The 21405-nt window shown below is 36.5% G+C and overlaps 1 protein-coding gene across 2 annotated transcripts in view; it reads right to left on the reverse strand.

Moving 5' to 3' along the window:
* LOC105476553 (disintegrin and metalloproteinase domain-containing protein 5) overlaps positions 1–21405 on the reverse strand; it is a 135287-nt gene that overhangs the window by 60061 nt on the left and 53821 nt on the right. For both annotated transcript variants that reach the window (XR_984127.2, XM_011732583.2), the window contains exon 13: positions 9389–9484. Coding sequence is in view for 1 of the 2 variants with exons in the window: in XM_011732583.2 (XP_011730885.2) it covers positions 9389–9484 (96 nt within the window). In the remaining variant the exon portion in view is untranslated. The remainder of the gene's footprint in view (positions 1–9388; positions 9485–21405) is intronic.

Genomic DNA, 21405 nt, shown 5'->3' on the forward strand with positions numbered 1-21405 from the left:
TAGTAGAAGTACTGAGAGCTTGCATCCTCACTTTCATTCTAATTTTAGGGTGGAGAGCATTGAGAATTTCATGGTTAGTATGATGTTAGCTGTAGGTTTTTCATAAATACTTTGCATCAGGTAGGGGAAGTTCCCTTCTATTTACAATTTGTTAATAATCTATAATGGGTGTTATTTTGTTATATCCTTTTTCTGCATCACTTGAGATGATCTTGTATTTTCTTGTCCTTTATTATATTAGTATGATGTGTTAAATTAACTATACCACTTTTGCATTACTGAGATAATCCTTTTTGGTCATGGTGGATACTTCCTTTTATGTTTCTTTATTCTGTTTGCCATTTTTAAAGGACTTTTTGCATCCATATGCATGAGGGACATTGATCTCTAGTTTTCTTTTCTTGTAATGACCTTGTCTAGCATTAGTATCAAGGTAATACTGTTCTCATAAAATAAATTTTGAAGTGTTCCTCCCTCTTCTATTTTATGCCAAAGATTGTGGAGTATTTTTGTATTATCCCTTCTTTAAATATTTGTTAGAATTCACCAGTCAGGCTATCTGGACTTAGGCAGTGAATTATCAGACTGGCCAGAGCTTTACCAAATATATCCTATGTAATTGCTCTATCAGGAGATTTGTCTCTAGAAAGAGCACATGAAACATTTCTTCTCAAAACAATCTGGCATTAGAATTGAGCATCAAACCATGATGGAGCCCATTTCAATAATCGCATAAACTCTGTCTGGTAAACCATCTACCACTACACTATAGCAAATCTGTTGGTAAATTCACGAGCGGATATTTGTATGCAAACGAAATCATTTTTATCACCTTTAAAACAGGAACCAATTTAAAAATTGTTTGATTAGTCAACCATATTTTTTTAGCTTAACATCTCCATTTTTTTTCTTTCCAACATTTTTTTAGGTTCAAGGGACACATATGCAGGTTTGTTACATGGGTAAATTATGGGTCACAGGGATTTGCTGCACAGATAATTTTGTAAGCTTATCTGCTTACCTGATAAGCAGTTTTTCGATCCTCATTCTCCTCACACCCTCCACTCTCGTCTAAGCCCTGGTGTCTGCTGTTTCCTTCTTTGTGTCCATGTGTACTCCCATTTATAAGTGAGAACGTGCAGTCAACAACATTTTAGAATGTGGTTCTAAATCATCTTATCTAATTGTGATTTGAGTTGACAATCTTGACAGAATCCACACTTTGAAAATAACTGTTAGCTACATACTTTTGTTTCTCCATCAGTAACACTGAGAAAAAAAAATCATGGCTGAATAATTCTGAAGAGTCACATTGACTAGGACCAGTACGCTATTTCTCTATTAGTCATTAAATTAGAGCAAAACAGGTCACTTTTCTTCCTTTATGCATACATCTTCCTTTCAGGTTGATGTAATCCCATTTGTATATTTTTGCTTTTGTTGTCTATGTTTTTGAAGTCATGTCCAAAATAAGGATCTCTCTACCACTTCACTTATTCCCTGAAGCCCCTATGCCAATTATTTTCTTTGTCATTAAGGTTTTAGCTCTAATGTCACCCTGCAGAAAGACATTTCCTGTTTACTCTGGCTAAAATACCCTCTTCTCTCACTTTTTATTCTATTGTCCTATTTTGTTTTATTTTTTATTTATTTATTTTTTTTTTTGAGACGGAGTCTTGCTCTGTAGCCCGGGCTGGAGTACAGTGGCCGGATCTCAGCTCACTGCAAGCTCCGCCTCCCGGGTTTCTGCCATTCTCCTGCCTCAGCCTCCGGAGTAGCTGGGACTACAGGCGCCCGCCACCTCGCCCGGCTAGTTTTTTTGTATTTTCAGTAGAGACGGGGTTTCACGGTGTTAGCCAGGATGGTCTCGATCTCCTGACCTCGTGATCCACCCGTCTCGGCCTCCCAAAGTGCTGGGATTACAGGCTTGAGCCACCGCGCCCGGCCCTTGTTTTATTTTTAAATCACTTATCCCTGCCTGAAACTATCTTGTTTAGTGTTTGTTTGCATATATGTTTATTCTCTTTACTATTTCCCACTAGATAGTATGGAGTAAATTATTTCCTGAATTAGTGAATGAACAAATAACTTTAAGCTATAAATGAACCTGTCTGCTTCTAATGCCAGCCTTTTATCTCATCCTATTTTGGCAAGGTTTGATCTGCACATTGTTGCTCCATGTAATTTTAGGAATAATGTGAGAAAGCTAAACAGAACGCTGGAAGCCACTGATTTTTTATATTGATTCTAAAAATTTACTATCTGTGTGTTCAGTGCTACCTATTTTTTTCTATTTTTATCTCTGCTATAATCCTTACATTTGGCTCTAATTTCTTACATTTATCTTCCATATCAATAACTAGTTTGAGCCACAGAATTCTGATATTCTCTAAGTTTGGCATTTATCTTAAGTTTAAATTGTGAATGTAGTTTATCTGTAATGATTCTTCATTTTATTCACCTTCAGCTTTGTTTTGTTCTATTATTACAACATTCTCTTAGTTCAAAGATGCCAAGCCTTGCAATTTTTTTTTTGAGAATAGTATTTTTTTCTGAAACTGCTTATAGATCCTATAATGACTTAATTTTAAAAGCATACACTCCCTCCAGTCTCATGGATGTCTGCCATTTACCCTGCTCCAGAGTTTGTTTCATTTTCCCAGAGTATTTCAGTGAACTCTGCTGGGTGTGGAAAATTATTTGGGAATTCTTTAATTGACAGATAAAATTACATGTATTTATCATATGCAACACAATATTTAAAAGTGAACTATATATATAGCTTTTTTGTAGTGAGAACACTACTATCCATTCTCTGCATTTGTCAAAAATACAACATAATCATAGTAACTATGCTATACAATAGTTATCTTGAATTTATTCCACCTCTCTAACTTAATTACACATCCTTCAACCAACATCTCCTCATTCCTTCCTCCCTACAACAAACATTCTAATCTCTAATTCTATGAGATCAACTTTGTAAGATTCCATATATGAGTGAGGTTATACATTATTTGTCTTTCTGTGCCTGGCTCATTTATCTTAAGATAGTATCCTCCTGGTTTAACTATACTGCCACAAACTACAGAATTTCCTACTTTTTATGGCTAAATAGTATTCCACTGTGTATGTATACCACACTGTCTTTATCTAGTCATCTGTTGATGGACACAGAGATTGATTCCATAATTTGGCTATTGTGAATAGTGCTGGAATAAACACAGGAGTGTTAATGTCTCTTCAACAAACAGATTTTATTTCCTTTGGATACAAACCCAGTAGAGGAATCACTGGGTCTCATGGTAATTCTATTTTTAATATTTTGAGGAACTCCCCTATTGTCTTCCATAATGGCTGTATTAATTTACAAGCCTATAAACAGTGTGTAGGGGTGCTCCTTACTCCATATCCTTGCCAAGACTTGTTATCTGTTGTCTTTTGATCATACCCATTCCAACAGAAGTGAGGTGATAGCTCATTGTGGTTTTCATTGACAAGATATTCAAGATAGTAATATTGAGCACTTTTTTAATATACCTGTTGGCCATCTATATGATTCCTTTTGAGAAATGCCTATTCAGATCTTTTCCACATCTTTTAATTGGGTTGTTTTCTTGCTATTGAGTTGTTTGAATTCCTTATGTATTTTGGATATTAACCCTTATCAGATGTATAGTTTTCAAATATTTTCTCCCATTCTGTAGATTCTCTCTTCACTTTTTTGATTGTTTCCTTTGCTGTGCAGAGGCTTTTCAGCTTGATGTAATCCCATTTGTATATTTTTGCTTTCATTGTCTATGTTTTTGAAGTCATGTCCAAAATAATAACTGACCAGAACAATGTCATGAAGCTTTTTCCCTGTTTTCTTCAAGTAGTTTTACAACTTTGAGTCTTATATTTAAGTCTTTAATCCATTTCAGTTTTATTTTTGCACATGGAGAGAGACAAGGATCTAACTTCATAATTCTGTATGTGGACATCCAGTTTTTCCAGCACCATTTATTGAAGAAACTACCCTTTCTTCAGTTATGTATTCTTGGCACCTTTGTAGAAAATCAGTTGACTATAAATGAGTGGAATTATTTCTGGGCTCTGTATTTTGTTCCATTGGTCTAAGTATCTGGTTTTATGCCAGTACCATGCTCTTTTGGTTACTATAGCTGTGTAGTATATTTCAAAGTCAGGTAGTGTGATGCCTATGGCTTTGTTCTTTTTGTACAAGATTGCTTTGGCTATTGGGGGTCTTTGCTGATTTCATTTGAACTTTAGGAAATATTTTTCTATTTCTGTGAAGAGTGTCATTGGTATTTTGATAAGAATTGCATTTAAGCTGTAGGTTGCTTCAGGTATTATAGATATTTTAACAATATTAATTTTTCCAATCCATGAACAGGGGATAGCTTTCTATTTATTTGTGTCTTCAATTTCTATCATCAATATTTTATAGTTTTCAGTGTAGGCATCATTTAACTCCCTGGTTAAATTTATTCTTATTTTATTTTTATCTATCATAATGGGATTGTTCTCTTGATTTCTTTTTGAAATAATTCACTATTAATGTATAGGAACACCATTGACTTTAGTATGTAAATTTTGTATCCTACAACTTTACTGAATTTATTTACTAAACCTAACAGTTTTTGGTTTTTTTGGGGGGGGGTGGAGTTTTCTATATATAGATGTACCTCAGAGGTATTGTGGATTCAGTTTCAGAGAACCTCAGTAAAACAAATACTGAGTAATAAAGCAAGCCACGTAAGTTTTGGAGTTTCTCAGTGCATATAAGTTGTGTTCAAACTATATTGTAGTCTATTACATGTGTACTAGGGTTATGCCCTAAAAATATGTACACTTTAATTAAAAAATATTTTATTGATAAAAAGTGATAACAATCATCTAAGCCTTCAGTTTACTGGTAATCTTTTTGCTGTTGGAGGATCTTGCCTCAATGTTGACGGCCGCTGACTAATCAGGGTGGTGGCTGTTAACAATTGAAGTGGCTGTGGCAATATCTTAAAATAGGACAACAATGAAATTGGCCACATCAATTGACTCTTTCTTTCCTGAAAGATTTCTCTGTAGCATGCAATGCTGTTTGACAGCATTTAACTCACAGTAAAACTTCTATCAACACTGATGTCAATCCCTTCAAATGCTGTCACTGCTTTATCAACTTTGTTTATGTAATATTCCAAATCCTATATTGTTATTTTAACAATGTTCACAGTACCTTCACCAGGAATATATTCCAGCTCAAGAAATCACTTTCTTTGCTCATCCATAAGAAGCAACTGCTCACCAATTCAAGTTTTATTAGGAGATTGCAGCAATTCAGTCACATCTTCAGACTCTATTTCTAATTCTAGTTCTCTTACTATTTGTATCACATCTGCAGCTACTTCCTCCACTGAAATCTGGAACCCCTCAAAGTCATCCATGAAAGTTTGAATCAACTTCTCCCAAACTCCTGTTAATGTTGATATTTTGATCTCCATCTATGAATTGCAAATGTTCTTAGTGGTATTTTAAATGGTGTATCCTTTCTGAAAGTTTTTAGATAATTTTGCCCAGACCCATCGGAAGACACTATCTATGGCAGCTTGAGTCTTACATAATAAGGCTTGAAAGTCAAAATGACTCCTTGATCATTTGTCTGACCATGGGCTACAGAATGGATATTGTGCTAAGGAGGGAGAAAACATTAATCTGCTTATACATCTCCATCAGAGCTCTTGGGTGACTAGTTGCATTGTCAATGAGCAGTAATGTTTTCAAAGGAATCTTTTTTTCCTGGGTATTGGGTCTCAACAATGAGCTGAACATATTCATTAAGCCATGCTATAAACAGATGTGCTGTCATCCAGGCTTTGTTGTTCCAATATAGAGCACAGGCAGAGTAGATTTAGCACAATTCTTAAAGGTCATGGGATTTTTGGAATGATAAATGATCATTGGCTTTAACTTAAAGTCACCAGTTGTATTAGCCCACAACAAGAGTGTCAGCCTAAAGCTTTGAAGCCAGGCATTAAATTCTCTCTAGCTATGAAAGTCCTAGAAAGCATCAGTATTAGGCCATTCTTCCACTGCCATAAAGTAGTATCTGAGATTGAGTAATTTATAATAAAAGACATTTAATTGATTCATGGTTCTGCAGGGTGTACAGGAAACATAGTGGCATCTTCTTCTGAGGAGGCCTCAGGAAGCTTCCAATCATGGCAGAAGGCAAAAGAGGGCAGGCACATCACATGGGGAGAACAGGAGCCAAACCAAGAGGGAGTTGGTGGGGGGAGAGGGGAGACATGCCACACACTTTTAACCAATCAGATCTCATGAGAACTTAATCACTATTGTGAAGATAGCATCAAGCCATGAGGGATCCACCCCCATAATCCAAACACCTCCCACCTCCAGCAGTGGGGATTACAATTTAACATGAGATTTGGATAGGGACAAATAGCCAAACTATATTAATATCTTTTTTCAATAGAAGGCTGTTTCATCTACACTGAAAATCCATTGTTTAGTGTAGATACCATCATCAATGATCTTGGCTAGATCTTTTGCATAACTTGCTGCAGCTTCTATACCAGCGCTTGCTGCTTCACCTTGCACTCATGCTATGGAAAAAGCTTCTTTCCATAAAACTTATGAACCAACATCTGCTAGCTTAAAATTTTCTCCTGCAGCTTACTCACTTCTCTCAGCCCTCATAAAATTAAAGAGAGTTAGGGCCTTGCTCCAGATTAGGCTTTAGCTTGAGGGAATGTTGTGACTGGTTGGATCTTCTATCCAAACCACTAAAACTATTTCCGTATCAGCAATAAGCCTGTTTTGCTTTCTTACCATTTGTGTGTTCACTGGGCTAGCACTTTTACTTTCCTTCAAGAACTTTCCTTTGTATTTATAACTTGGCTAACTGTTTAGCACAAAAGCCTGGCTTTCAACCTATTTCAGCTTTTGACATGCCTGTCGCAGGAAGCTTAATCATTTCCAGCTCTTGACTTAAAATGAAAAACATGAAACTTTCTTTCTGGTGAACGCTTAGAGGCAACGTATGGTTATTAATTGGTCTACTGTCAATATTGTTTTGTTTCGAGGAACAGAAAAGCCTGTGGAGAGGGAGAGAGACAGGGGAATGGCTACATAGGGATCAATTCGAACATATATATTGATTATTTGGATTGAAACTAATTGGAGACCTTTGACTTTTCCTGTACCTGGATTATATCTTTTTCTAGGTTTGGAGAGTTTTCTGCTATTATTTCTGTAAATAAGCTATCTCTCTCTCTCTCTCTCTCTTTTTTTTTTTTTTTTTTTTTTTTTTTTGAGACGGAGTCTCGCTCTGTCCTGGAGTGCAGTGGCGCGATCTGGGTTCACTGCAAGCTTCGCCTCCCGAGTTCACGCCATTCTCCTGCCTCAGCCTCCCAAGTAGCTGGGACTACAGGCGCCGGCCACCACGCCTGGCTAATTTTTTAGTAGAGACGGAGTTTCACTGTGTTAGCCAGGATGGTCTCCATCTCCTGATCTCGTGATCCGCCAGCCTCCGCCTCCCAAAGTGCTGGGATTACAGGTGTGAGCCACCGCGCCTGGCCCCATCTCTTTATCTTTTTTATTCTTTCTTGAACACCAGCTGCTCATATATTACCTTTTCTGATGGTGCCCCATAAATCCTGTGAGTTTTCTTCATTCTTTTTCATCCTTCTTCTGTTTTCTCCTCTAACTGAATATTTTCGAAATAGTTGTGTCCTATTTCACAGATTCTTTCTTTGGCTTTATCAGTTCTGCTGTTTGCACTCTTTACTGCATTCTTAAACATCATTCATTGTATTTTCAGCTCCAGGATTCCTGTTTGATTTTCGGTCTCTTGGCTGCTGAAGTTACTGAAACATTGGGCTAGAATTCAACCTTCCCAGCTGCTGAAGTCAGCTTGTCACTGTGGGCTTTTTGGAGCCCAACACTGTTGTAGTGGTGGGTGGTGATGCAGGCCGAAACTTGAGGCCATCTTGCAGGGGCTACCGATTACTGTTCGGTGCCGCGGCAGGTCTGAAAGCTCAGATCATAAGTACCAGCCAAGATTCAAGGGCCTTGGGTGTCTGCCTAGTGCCTGGTTTTACTGCGGTTGACCTGGTATTGGTTAAAAGGTACAGTTCTAGTCTTACGTCCCTCTTTTTCTGGCAAGCAGACACTATCTTTTTGCTGTGCTGTGCTGTGCTGTGCTGTGCTGTGCGGTTCAGGGAGGGGCGATGCAGGTAATGTAAAACTGTCCTTCCTACCCTCTTTAATGCATCTTTTTTTATCATGCTATAACCAGGCACTATGACCTCTCACTAATACAGGAATTATTAAGAAATAATTTTTAGGCAGCTAGAAAGGGTAAAAGCTCTTGGTGGAATTTTCCATTAATGAAAAGCAGCCCCAAACCATTTCTTCTCTTAACAGAAAGCGGCCTGGTAAGTCAGGCATAGATATGCAAACTAGAAGCTTTTATATGTAAATGCAGGCAGCTGTACCTGGAAGCCAGGTACATTCAATATGGTGTCCCCTGCCCTCTTTTCCTTGTCACCATGTTTAAGGGTGTCATGACAGCCTCCAAGTAAAACCACGGGTACAGGTATCATGGCCGCCGCCAGGTGGAGGCTGCATTTGCATAATAAAAGACTAGGGTGGGAGGGCCAGTCTTTTCCAGGGCTGTGTAAACCGCACGCCTGGTCAAACCAATTCCCTGAGCCCTATGTAAATTAATTGCTGCCTCCTCAAGTCTCTGTACAAAATCCATTGCGTTCCACAGCGAACAGGAGACCCCCTTTTGGCGACCCACTTTCTCATTATGAGGAAGCTTTTTCTCTCTTCTTGTCTATTAAACTTTCCACTCCCAAACCCACTCCTCGTGTGTGTCCGTGTCCTGAATTCTTTCTGGACCGTGACAAAGAACCAGGGTATATAACCCAGACAACGGAGCCGTTTCATCACCTGGTTTCCTTAGCTCTTATGCAGGTATTTTCATACGTGAACAGTTGTTCAAATTGATGTTTTTGTGGGGGAACAATCACTGGAGAGTCTTATTCCACCAACTTGCTTTACCTCTTGTCCACCAGGATTTCATTAAATGGTGTCAATAAGAGAGACAAAATGGTTGTAACAACAACTGATATGTTGAGTTGGAACATCAAGCTGGGAGAGAAGCAGCATTAGGCATTGTGTACATGAAAGTACAGGAAGTGATAGATTACTGAATGAATTTAAGTATGATAGTGCGTCTTAGGTTGCTTGGATATAATATGGTGGCAAGGGCTGAATATATTACTGATACGTTTACCATCTCCTTGAAACAAGTATTTCAAGACATTTGATGCTGAGCCATTGTCAGATACAAACTGCCGCTTACCTTGCAATCTTTTGAACAGCAATCTCCGGAACCACATTGTGCATTATCTTTCAGTCTACATGTTAAAGCATCACAACATAACTTATGTGTACAATTCTGTAAAAAAAAATGCTAAGTGTTAGTTAATCACATATAATTAGGTACCACCAAATAAAACTGTGACATATAACTTTACAAAGTATAAAACTTTTCTAAAATTCACTGATTTTTCATAATCCCATTCTTTATGTGAGATTTATAGAAATCAATATCTCATTCAGTAATGTGTAAAATAAATGTATTGTCTTGAGGAAGGAGAAAGGGAGGGGGTTGAAAAACCACCTATTGAGTACTATGCTCACCACCTGTGTGCAATATGCCCATGTAACAAACCTGCAAATGTACCCCCTGTAGCTGAATTAAAAGTTGAAATTTTAAAAAAGAAATGTACTATGTCACTATATTTCATATAATTTCAATGATATTCCTATGGGGCCAAAACCTAGAGAAAACAGTTATTAGATATCTTATTAACTAACATTGTCTTTAAACATTTCCTTATATTATTCATTTTATAACAAATCGTATCAGCCAGATTTATTCACCTGTAGAAACCAAAATTAAATAACCTCAAAAATTGTTCATAAAATCACAAATGTTTACTGTTTTCTCAATGCTTCCACTTAACTTCTCTGGAAGAAATGAAAAACTAGAGATTCTAGACCCACAATGTTAAATATGACAACTACTAGCCATGTGTAGCTATTTAAATTTAAATTAACTAACATTAAATAAAGTTAATAATTTACGTACTCAGTCACATGAGCCACATTTTGATTGCTCAACACACTAACATAAGATTAGTGGAAAGTGTATTGTATGGCACAAAAGAACATTTCCATAATTATGAAAAGTTCCATTGAAGAACACTGCTCTAGAAAATGGATGTTTAATTTTACAGTAAGTTTTGTATTTATTTATTGGATCTAGCATAAATTTTGTCCTTATTTATTTTACTGTGGTGAATAAGGTTGATTTATATTCAAATACAAAATCAATTTTACATTATTAAGCCCAAATTTGTCTTGCTAACATTTGTTTAGAATTTCTCTATCTAAGTTCACTGGTGACTTTGGTCTCTAATTTTCTTTTCCTCTAATAAGCTTCTCAAAGGTTTTTTCTGTGTCAAGTTTACACTGGTTTATAAAATGAATGGAGCTTTGTTTATTAAAAAAAAAAAAAAAAGAAGAAGAAGAAGAAAATTGGATTATTACCTCCTTCAATATTAGAATTTATCAGAGAAATCTACTGGGCTGGTGGTAGTTGTCAGAAGTTTTTAAAATAGAGATACAACTCTTTTGTTAGTTATGAGAACATTCTAATTGGTTGTTTCTCACTGAGTCAGTAATTTGTAAGTTTTACCATTCTAGCAATTTCTCATATTCACAGAATATTCATATTTATTAATATAAATTTTTGTATCATGTCCTCTTTCTAGCTGTAGGTTCTGAGTTTTTTTTTTTTTTCTTTTTCAGTCCTAATATTGGTTGTTTATACCTTTTATTATTTGGTTTCATTAGTGTTATTTGAAAATTTTTAACTTTTTTTAGTTTTTTCAAGGAACTAAGTTTTCTTTTTAAGCTATCTATTATATAATGATTGCTTATTTTATTAATTCTTGCTCTTATCTTTATTATTTATACATTTAAGTCTATAAATTTTCATTGAAATATAGTTATAGATATATTGCTGAGTTTTGATAATGTCTAATTTTCATTGTAATACCCACTGGTAATTTAAAAGCACACTTTTTTTAACTTTGCAAATATTGAGGATATTCTGGCTATGTTAATTGGTTTACTGAGTGAACTTCTCGGCAGCAAGATAAATTATTAATTGATTTATTTATTGATTTATACTTTGTTGCAATGTACTGGGTAAACATACTCTTGTGTATCTTTTTTTTTCCACTGGAACATTATGCAGCCTTTATGCATAGATATAAACATATTTGAAGCATATTGTTGAGTAAGAAAAGTAATTTGCAGAAAATGTATAGAGTATCATTTGTCCAAAACTTCCTCCCCAGAATTATAGCCCATATTTCTATAGACACATATATATGTAAAAATAGAATAAAAAGTCTGAAAAAATATACACAAAGCTGTTAACAATGGGGACCTTATAGATGGGAGTGATGGTCCCAAGGGGAAATTTTATGTTTATCTTTAATGTTTGATTTTTTTACAATTATCATATATTTGTGTATTACTTACATAGTTAAAAATACATACCTACTTTGAAAATATAATTTTACGCCAGTTGTCTCATAACCTCTAGGGCTAGGTATGACTTGGTCAAGACCAAGGATTAGTTGGCAGTGATTGGGATAAAATACTGACACACTGAATATATTTATTATGGTTAAAAAAATGTGTTCCCGATGCACATAGTCACTACACTGTCCAAGTTCAATGCTAATGAAAAAGTCTGAAAGGCAACTAGAGAAAAGGGTCAGATCATGTAAAAAGGGAAACCCATCAGCTAACAGTGAACTTCTCAGCAGATAGCTGATAAGCCAGGAGAGATTGGGAGCTTATTTTCAGCATTTTTAATGAAATTCCAACTAAGAATTTCATATCCCACCAAACTAAGCTTCATAAATAGAGAAATAAAATATTGTCCAGATAAGCAAGTGCTAAGGGAATTCATTACCACTAGACCAGCCTTACAAGAGATCCTTAAGAGAATTCTAAACAAGGAAACAAAAGAATGATTGATATATGCTACCACGAAAACACACTTAAGTACCTAATCTACAGACCCTATAACGCAATGCACAACAGAAACTACAAAACAGCCAGCTAACAACTTTGTGATAGTATCAACTTGTGATAGATAGAATTTAAATGGTCTAAATGCCCTTCTTAAAAGGCATGGATTGGCAAGTTGGATTAAAAAAACAAGAACCATTTGTCTGCTGTCTTCAAGAGACCATATCACAGGTAATGACACCCACAGACTCAAAGTAAATGGTTTCAGAGACATCTATCATGCAAACACAAAACAAACAAAAAGAACAGCGTCTCTATTCTTACATCAAATAAAACAAACATAAAACCAACAACAATAAAAAAAAAAAGGACAAAGAATGACATTACATAATGAGAAAGGGTTCAATTCAATGAGAAGATGTAACTATTCTAAAAATATATGCACCCAACACTGGAGCACCCAGATTCATAAAATAAGTACTACTAGACCTACCAAAAGACTTAGCCACAAAATAATACTGGGGGACTTCAACATCCCCACTGACAGCATTAGACAGATCACTGAGGCAGAAAATTAACAAAGAAATTCTGTCCTGAAATTTGAGTCTTAACCAATTGGACCTAATAGACATCTACAGAACACACCACCCATCAACCACAAAATATGTATTTTTCTCATCTGTACACAGAGCATACTATAAGATCAACCACATGCTTGGCCATAAAGTGAGTCTCAATAAATTTTTAAAAATTAAAATCACACCATAATCTCAGACCATAGTGAAATAAAAATAGAAATAAATGCCAAGAATATCTCTCAAAACCACACAATTACATGAAAATTAAACAACTTGCTCCTGAATGACTTTTGAGTAAACAACAAAATTAAGGCAGAAATCAAAAACTGTTTTGAAATAAATGAAAACAGACACAACATACCAAAATCTCTAGGATGCAGCAAAAATGATGTTAAAAGGAAAGTTTATGGTAGCAAATGCTTACGTCAAAAAGTTACAAAGGCCTCAAATTAACACTCTAACCTCACACCTAGAAGAACCGGGAAAACAAGAACACACTAACCCCAAAGCTAGCAGAAAAAAATAAATAACTAAAACCAGAGCAGAATGAAATGATATTGAAACCCAAAAATACAAAGAATCAACAAAACCAAAAGTGTTTTTTGAAAGGATAAACAAGATTGATAGACCACTAGCTAGACTGACAAAGAAAAAAGAGGAAAGATCCAAATAAGCACAATCAGAAATGACAAAGGTAACATTATAACCAACCACATAGAAATGTAAAAGATACTGAGCCTATTATTAACACTTCTATGCACATGAACTAGAAAATCTAGAGGAAATGGACAAATTCCTGGAAACACACCATCTCCCAAGATTGAATTGGAAGAAATTGAAACCCTGAACAGGCTAATATGGAGTTCAGAAATTGAATCAATAATAAAAACTTACCAACCAATAAAAGCCCCAGACCAGATGGATTCACAACTGAATTCAGCCACACATACAAAGAAAAGCTGGCACCAATTCCATTGAAACTATTCCAAAAAATCAAGGAGGAGGAACTCATCCCTAACTCATTCTATGAAGTCAGCATAACCCTAATAACAAAACCTGGCAAAGACATAATGAAAAAAAGAAAACTACAGGCTAATGTTCCTGATGAACATAGACATAAAGATCCTCAACAAAATACTAGCAAACCAAATCCAGCAACACATCAAAAAGTTAATTCACCATGATCAAGTAGGCTTCATTCATGGGGTGCAAGATTGGTTCAACATATGTGAATCAATAAATGTGATTCACCACATAAATAGAATTAAAAACAAAAACCATATGCCATTATCCTAAGTGAACTAATGCAAGAACAGAAAACCAAACACTGCTTATTCTTACTTACAAATGGAAGCTAAACATTGGGTGCTCATAGACATAAAGGTAGCAACAATAGATACTGAGGGCTACTAGAGTGGGAAGTGGGGAAGAGAGGCAAGGGTGGAAAAACTATTGGGTACTAAGCTCAGTGCCTGGGTGATAGGATCAATTGTACCTGAAACCTCAGCATCACACAATATACCCAGAAAACAACCCTGCACATGTACCCCCACCCAATCTGAAATAAAAGTAAAAATTATAAAAAGTAAATAAATAAAATAATGTGTTCCCAGCAGCTCTTAGAAAACATGTTTTATATATTTTAATTAGGTCATCTTTAATATGTTCAAATATTGTGCATCTGCAATAATTTTTTTATTTGCTTTTTCTTTTTTCTTTCTTTCTTTTTTTTTTTTTTTTTTTTTTTTTTTTGTCGCCCAGGCTGGAGTGCTGTGGCCGGATCTCAGCTCACTGCAAGCTCCACCTCCCGGGTTCACGCCATTCTCCTGCCTCAGCCTCCCAAGTAGCTGGGACCACAGGCGCCCGCCACCTCGCCCGGCTAGTTTTTTTTTTGTATTTTTTTTTTAGTAGAGACGGGGTTTCACCGTGTTAGCCAGGATGGTCTCGATCTCCTGACCTTGAGATCCGCCCGTCTGGGCCTCCCAAAGTGCTGGGATTACAGGCTTGAGCCACCGCGCCCGGCCTTTTTTTTTTTTTTTTTTTTAATGTGAGACAAAGTCTCGCTTCGTTGCCCAGGCTGGAGTGCAGTAGCATGATCTCAGCTCACTACAACCTCCACCTCCCAGGTTCATGCAATTCTCTTGCCTCAGCCTCCCGAACAGCTGGGATTACAGGCATCTGCCACCACACCCGGCTAATTTTTGAATTTTTAGTAGAGACGGGGTTTCACCATGTTGGTCAGACTGGTCTTGAAATCCTGACCTCAAGCTATCCATCCATCTTGGCCTCCCAAAGTGCTGGGATTACAGGCGTGAGCCACTGCGCCTGGCCTTCATATGTTTTTTCTGTTATTTGCTACCAAAGATGTGTTAACACCTCTTAAAGTGATTATGAATTTGTCTGTCTCTCCTCATAGTAAAATTTCGCTTTAAAATATTTTGAAACTATGTTTGGGTGATTTTTAATTTACAATTATTACATGTCCTAGTGTGCTGGACCAACCCTGTTCTGGTTTGTAAGGGTCAATTGTTAAATTTTCAGAAATTTTGTGAACTGGTTGCTAACAAAGCCATTAATAAAAATTGAATTTCATTAACTTACAATGAAATAAATTATACTTTTAAAAGGTAGCAAATATTGACAACATCATTTCTTATTTTCCTACATTTTAATTTTAGCTATACTCTTGAAGATATTAATATCTATTATTAATTTTTGGTGGAAATACTGTATAATGATCTGCTACCATTCACATTTTTCCAACTCTGCATTTAATAATGTTGCATTTGTCACTTTAAATCTGCCATTGTAGGAGTGTTTAAAGGAAGGAATTCAGCAAGTGCTACAAATCACGGCCTAACTCAGATTTTGTTGATTGTCTTGGTGTGCGTGCTGAAAGGTTTTGGGTTAATATAATTTGTATGAGGTTGAGAAATAATTCAACAGTAGCTAATATACCAGATTTAATAAAAATAAATTTACTTGGTAAGAGTCAGCAAATTAGGATAGAACTCCAATTAGCGAATCATTGTTGAATCACAATCATACACTGAGTTAACTACAGAATCAACAAAAGTATTCTGGGAGAAGCATTTTGGCTATATAAGTTTACAGTAGAGGGTATTCTTGCGTAACTGAAAGCATGTACCCTTTAACCTAACTGCAATAAACTATACCCATTTAAAATGTTTAGTTTATGCATTTACTCATATACTCAAGTTACAGAACACTCTCATTGCCAACCAGAGACATCTCCTACTTATTGAAGTCAACCACTTCTTCACACTAAAGTTTACTTACCATTTTTTATAATTTTAGAGAAACAGAATCATATATTACATAACCTTGTGAATCTGGCTCATTTCAATCAGCATAATCATTTTGTGATTCACCAATGGTGATAAATTTACCAGCATTTTGTTCATTTTTTTATTGCTGAGTAGTTTTCCAATGACTAGAAATACCACAATGTATCTGTCCACATGATGATGGATATTTGGATTGTTTCTAGTATTTGGCTGCCATGAATAAAGCAGCTCTAAACATTCACGTACAAATATTTTAGGGGATATATATTTTCATTTCTTTGGGAAAAAAATACTCAGAGATGGAAATCTAGGGAAAAAGGAAAGTGTATATTTAACTTTATAAGACATGGCCAAAATGTTTCAAATATTTTTACACTCAACTAGCAATTTACACAAATTTCAATTGCTGTACGTCTCAACAAAACTCACTATTATTATCAGAAGGGGGTGTATTATTACAGATATTCTAATATGTGGGCAGTGTATATGATGTGGTTTTAATTATTTTTCCCAGATGACTAGTGATATTAAACATCATTTCATTTTCTTATTGTCATTTATAAATAATCTACTGTAAACTGTCCAAATTATTTTGTCTACTTTTATTAGGTCATTTGTCTCCTTTTAATTGAGTTGTAATATGTACTCTCAAGAAATATAGATTTTGTCTTTTTAATTTTTATTTAATATACAATATTTTTAGAGCATTGTTAGGATCACAGCAAAATTGGGCAGAAGGTACAGAGATTTTCCACATGCCTCGCCCACACATATACACAGCCTACCTCCTTATCAACATATCAGAGTGGTACATTTGTTACAAATGATAACCCTACATTGACACACCATTATCACCTGGAGTTCAATTTTACATTAGTTAGGGTTTACTTTGGTATTCTACATGGTATGTGTTTGAAAAATTTATAATAACATGCATCCACCACCAGAGTATCATACAGGGTAGTTTCACTGTCCTAAAAGTCCTCTGTGTTCTGCCTAATCATCCCTCCCTTCCCTTTAACCCCCGGCAACTGCTGATCTTTTTACTGTCCCCATACTGTTATCTTTTCTAGAATGTCATATAGTTGAAACTATGTGGTACATAGCTTTTTCAGATGGCTTCTTTTACCTAGTAATACATATTTTAGATTTCTTCATGTTTTTTCATGACTTGATAGATTATTTCTTTTTAGCACATTTTATTTAATAGACAATATTTTAGAGCATTGTTCCATTGTCCAATGTAGCAAAGACTATTTATTCATTTACCTATCAAAAATATTTTAGTTGCTTCCAAGTTTTGGCAATTAAAAATTAAGCTACTAGAAACATCTGTATGCATGTTTATATGTGGACATAAATCTGCAACCCTTTTGGGTAAATACTAAAGAGAATGATTGCTGGATAATATGGTAAGAGCATATTTAGTTTTCTAAGAAACCACCAACCTATTTTCCAAAATGGCCGTGCTATTTTTGTATTCCACTCATCTTGCTTATTAAATAATGAATGAGAATGCCTGTTGCCCCACAGCCTCACCAGCATTTTGTGTTTTTAGTGTTCTAGATTTTTGAACATTTAATAGGTATGTAGTGGTATCCTGGTGTTTTAATTTGCATTTCAGCAATAATATATGATGTGGAGCATCTTTTTGTATTTGCCATCTGTATATCTTTTTTTGGCAAGGTGTCTGTTAAAATCCTTGGCTCTTTTTTACTCAGGTTGTTTGTTTTCTTACTGTTGAGTGTATTACTCTCTTCTCACACTGCTAGTAAAAACATATTCAAGACTGGGTAATTTACAAAGGCAAGAGGTTTAACTGACTCACAGTTCAGCATGGCTGGGGAGGCCTCAGGACACTTACAGTCATGGCAGAATGGGAAACAAACATGTCCTTCTTCACATGGCTGCAGCAAGGAGAAGTGCCAAGCAATAGGAAGAAAAACCCCTTATAAAACCATCAGATCTCATGAGAACTCACTATCACAGGAACAGCATGAGGGTAACCACCTCCATGATTTGATTACTTCCCACTGGGTCCCTCCCACAAAACATGGGCATTAGGGGAACTACAATACAAGATGAGATTTGGGTGGGGACCCCGCAAAACCATATCATTGTGCCCATGGCCCTTCCCAAATCTCACTTCGTCACATTTTAAAACACAATCATGCTTTCCCAACAGGGTAAGTTCTTTCTGCCTATGAGCCTGTAAAATCAAAAGCAAGTTAGTTACTTTCTAGATACAATGGGGTATAGGCATTGGGTAAATACACCCATTCCAAATGGAAGAAATTGGCCAAAATGAAGGGGCTACAGGCCCCATGTAAGTCCAAAATCCACTGGGGAAGTCACATCTTAAAGCTCTGAAATGATCTCCTTTGATTCCACATCTCACATCCAGGTCACCCTGATGCAAGAGGTGGGTTCCCACAGCCTTGGGCAGCTCTGCGCCTGTGGCTTTTCAAGGTACAGCACCCCTCCCAGCTTCCTTCATGGGCTGGCATTAGTGTCTCTGGCTTTTCCAAGTGCACAGTGCAAGCTGTCAATGGATCTACCGTTCTAGGTTCAGGAGAATGGTGGTCCTCTTCTCACAGTTCCACTAGGCAGTGCCACGGTGGGGACTTTGTTGGGAGGGGCTTCAACCCCACATTTCCTTTTGCACTTCCCTAGCACAGGTTCTCCATGAGGGTGCCAGCCTGCAGCAAACTTCTGCCTGGACATCCGGGCATTTCAATACATCCTCTGAAATCTAGGCAGAGGTTCCAAACCTCAATTCTTGACTTCTGTGCACCCACAGGCTAAACACCATGTGAAAGCTACCAAGACTTGGGGCTTGCACCCTTTGAAGCCATGGCCTGAGCTGTGCCTCCGCCCTTTTAGCCATGGTTGGGGTGTAGGACACCAAATCCTGAGACTGCACAAAGCAGCAAGACCCTGGGCCCAGCCCATGAAACCATTTTTCCTCCTAGGCCTCTGGGTCTGTGATGGGAAGGGTTACCCTGAAGACTTCTGATATGCCCTGGGGATATATTCGTCATTGTCTTATTGATTAACATTGGCTCCTCATTACTTATGCAAATTTCTGGAGATAGTTTGAATTTCTCTTTCTCCTCAGAAAATGGGTTTTTTCTTCTCTATCACATCATCAGTCTGTGAATTTTCCAAACTTTTTGCTCTGCTTCCCTTTGAAACGTAAGTAAGTTCCAATTCCAAACAATATCTTTGTGAATAAATTCTAAAAAGTCACATCTTGAATGCTTTGCTGCTTAGAAATATTTTCTGCCAGATACTCTAAATTATCTCTCTCAAGTTCACAGTTCCACAGACCTCTAGGGCAGGAGCAAAATGCTGCCAGTCTCTTGCTGAAGCATAGCAAGAATCACTTTTATTCCAGTTCCCAAGAAGCTCCTCATTTCCATCTGAGACCACCTTAGCCTGAACTTCATTGTACATATCACTATCAACATTTTCATAAAAGCTATTCAACAAGTCTCAAGGACATTCCAAAATTTCCCACATCTTCCTGTCTTTTTCTGAACCCGCCAAACTCTTCCAACCTTTGCCTGTTACCCAGTTCCAAAGCCACTTCCACATCTTTGGGTTCCAAAGTCCCTTCCACGGCAGCCCCCAACTCCTGGTACCAATTTACTATATTAGTTCAGACTCACATTGCTAATAAAGACATACCTGACAGTGGGTAATTTATAAAAAAGTTTAATTGACTCAAAGTTCAGCATGGCTTGGGGGGAGCCCTCAGGACACTTACATTCACAGCAAAAGGGGAAGCAAACACATCCTTCACATGGCTGCAGCAAGGAGAAGTGCCGAGCAAAAGGGGGAAAAGCCTCTTGTAAAACCATCGGATCCCATGAGAATTCACTCACTATCACAAGAACAGCAAGAGGGGAGCCACCCCCCCGATTAAATTACCTCCCACTGGGTCCCTCCCACCACACGTGGGGATTATGGGAACTACAATTCAAGACAAGATTAGGGTGGAGACACAGTCAAACTGTATAATTGGGCTTTAAGAGTTCTTTGTGTATTTTGGATTAAGTCCTTTATAATGTCTGTCTTTTGCAAATATTTTCTCAAAATCTGTGACTTGTCTTTTCATTTTCTTGAAAGCATCTTGTGCAGAGAAGATATTATTTAAATTTCAATACAGCCCATCTTCTCAATCATTTCTTTCATGTATGTGCCTTTGGTTTTTTTCATCTAAAAAGTCATTGCCAAACCCAAGATCATCTAGATTTTCTCCTGTGTTACCGCACAGAAGTGTTACAGTTTTGCATTTTACATTTCAGGAGTGTGATCCATTTTAAGTTAGTTTTTGCAAAAGGTATAAGGTTTGTGTCAATATTCACATTTGTGTACATGGATATCCAGTTGTTCTAGCACCATTTGTTGAAAATACTATCTTTGTTCCATCATATGATCTTAGCTCCTTTGTCAAAAATCAGTTGACTATATTTATATGGGTCTATTTCTGGGCTCATGTATCCCATTCCATCAATCTATCTGTCTATTCTTATGTAAATACTACACTTTCCTCATTGTTGTACATTTGTAGTAACTCTTGAATCAGGTAGTATCAGTCATCAAACTTTGTTATTGGCCTTCAATATTGTGACAATTCTGGGTTTACTGCCTCTCCATACAAACTTTAGAATCACTTTCTCAGTATCTACAGACAACTTTTCTGAGATTTTGATTGGAATTGCATTGAATTTCTAGATCAAAGTTGGAAGAGCTGACATCTGAAAATATTGTTCTCCTATTTATAAACATGGAATATTGCTTATTTGGTGTTTTGAATTTTTAAATCAGAGTTTTATACTTTTCCTCATATAGATCTTGAACATTTTTTTAGATTTATACCTAAGTATTTAATTTCAGGGAATGAGAATGTAGATGGTATTGCATTTTTAATTTCAAATTCTACCTGTTCATTGTTGGTATATATGAAAAAGGTTGACTTTGTTGCAGGAAGTCAGGGACCCCAAACAGAGGGACCCACTGAAGCCATGGCAGAAGAACGTAAATTGTGAAGATTTCATGGACATTTATTAGTTCCCCAAATTAATACTTTTATAATTTCTTATGCCTGTCTTTACTGCAATCTCTGTACATAAATTGTGAAGATTTCATGAACACTTATCACTTCCCCAATCAATACCCTTGTGATTTCCTATGCCTGTCTTTAATCTCTTAATCCCGTTATCTTCATAAGCTGAGGAGGATGTATGTCACCTCAGGACCCTGTGATGATTGTGTTAACTGCACAAATTGTTTGTAGAGCATGTGTGTTTGAACAACATGAAATCTGGGCACCTTGAAAAAAGAACAGGATAACAGCAATGTTCAAGGAACAA

Source organism: Macaca nemestrina, chromosome 8 (assembly GCF_043159975.1).
Source record: "Macaca nemestrina isolate mMacNem1 chromosome 8, mMacNem.hap1, whole genome shotgun sequence".
Taxonomy (NCBI): Eukaryota; Metazoa; Chordata; class Mammalia; order Primates; family Cercopithecidae; genus Macaca; species Macaca nemestrina.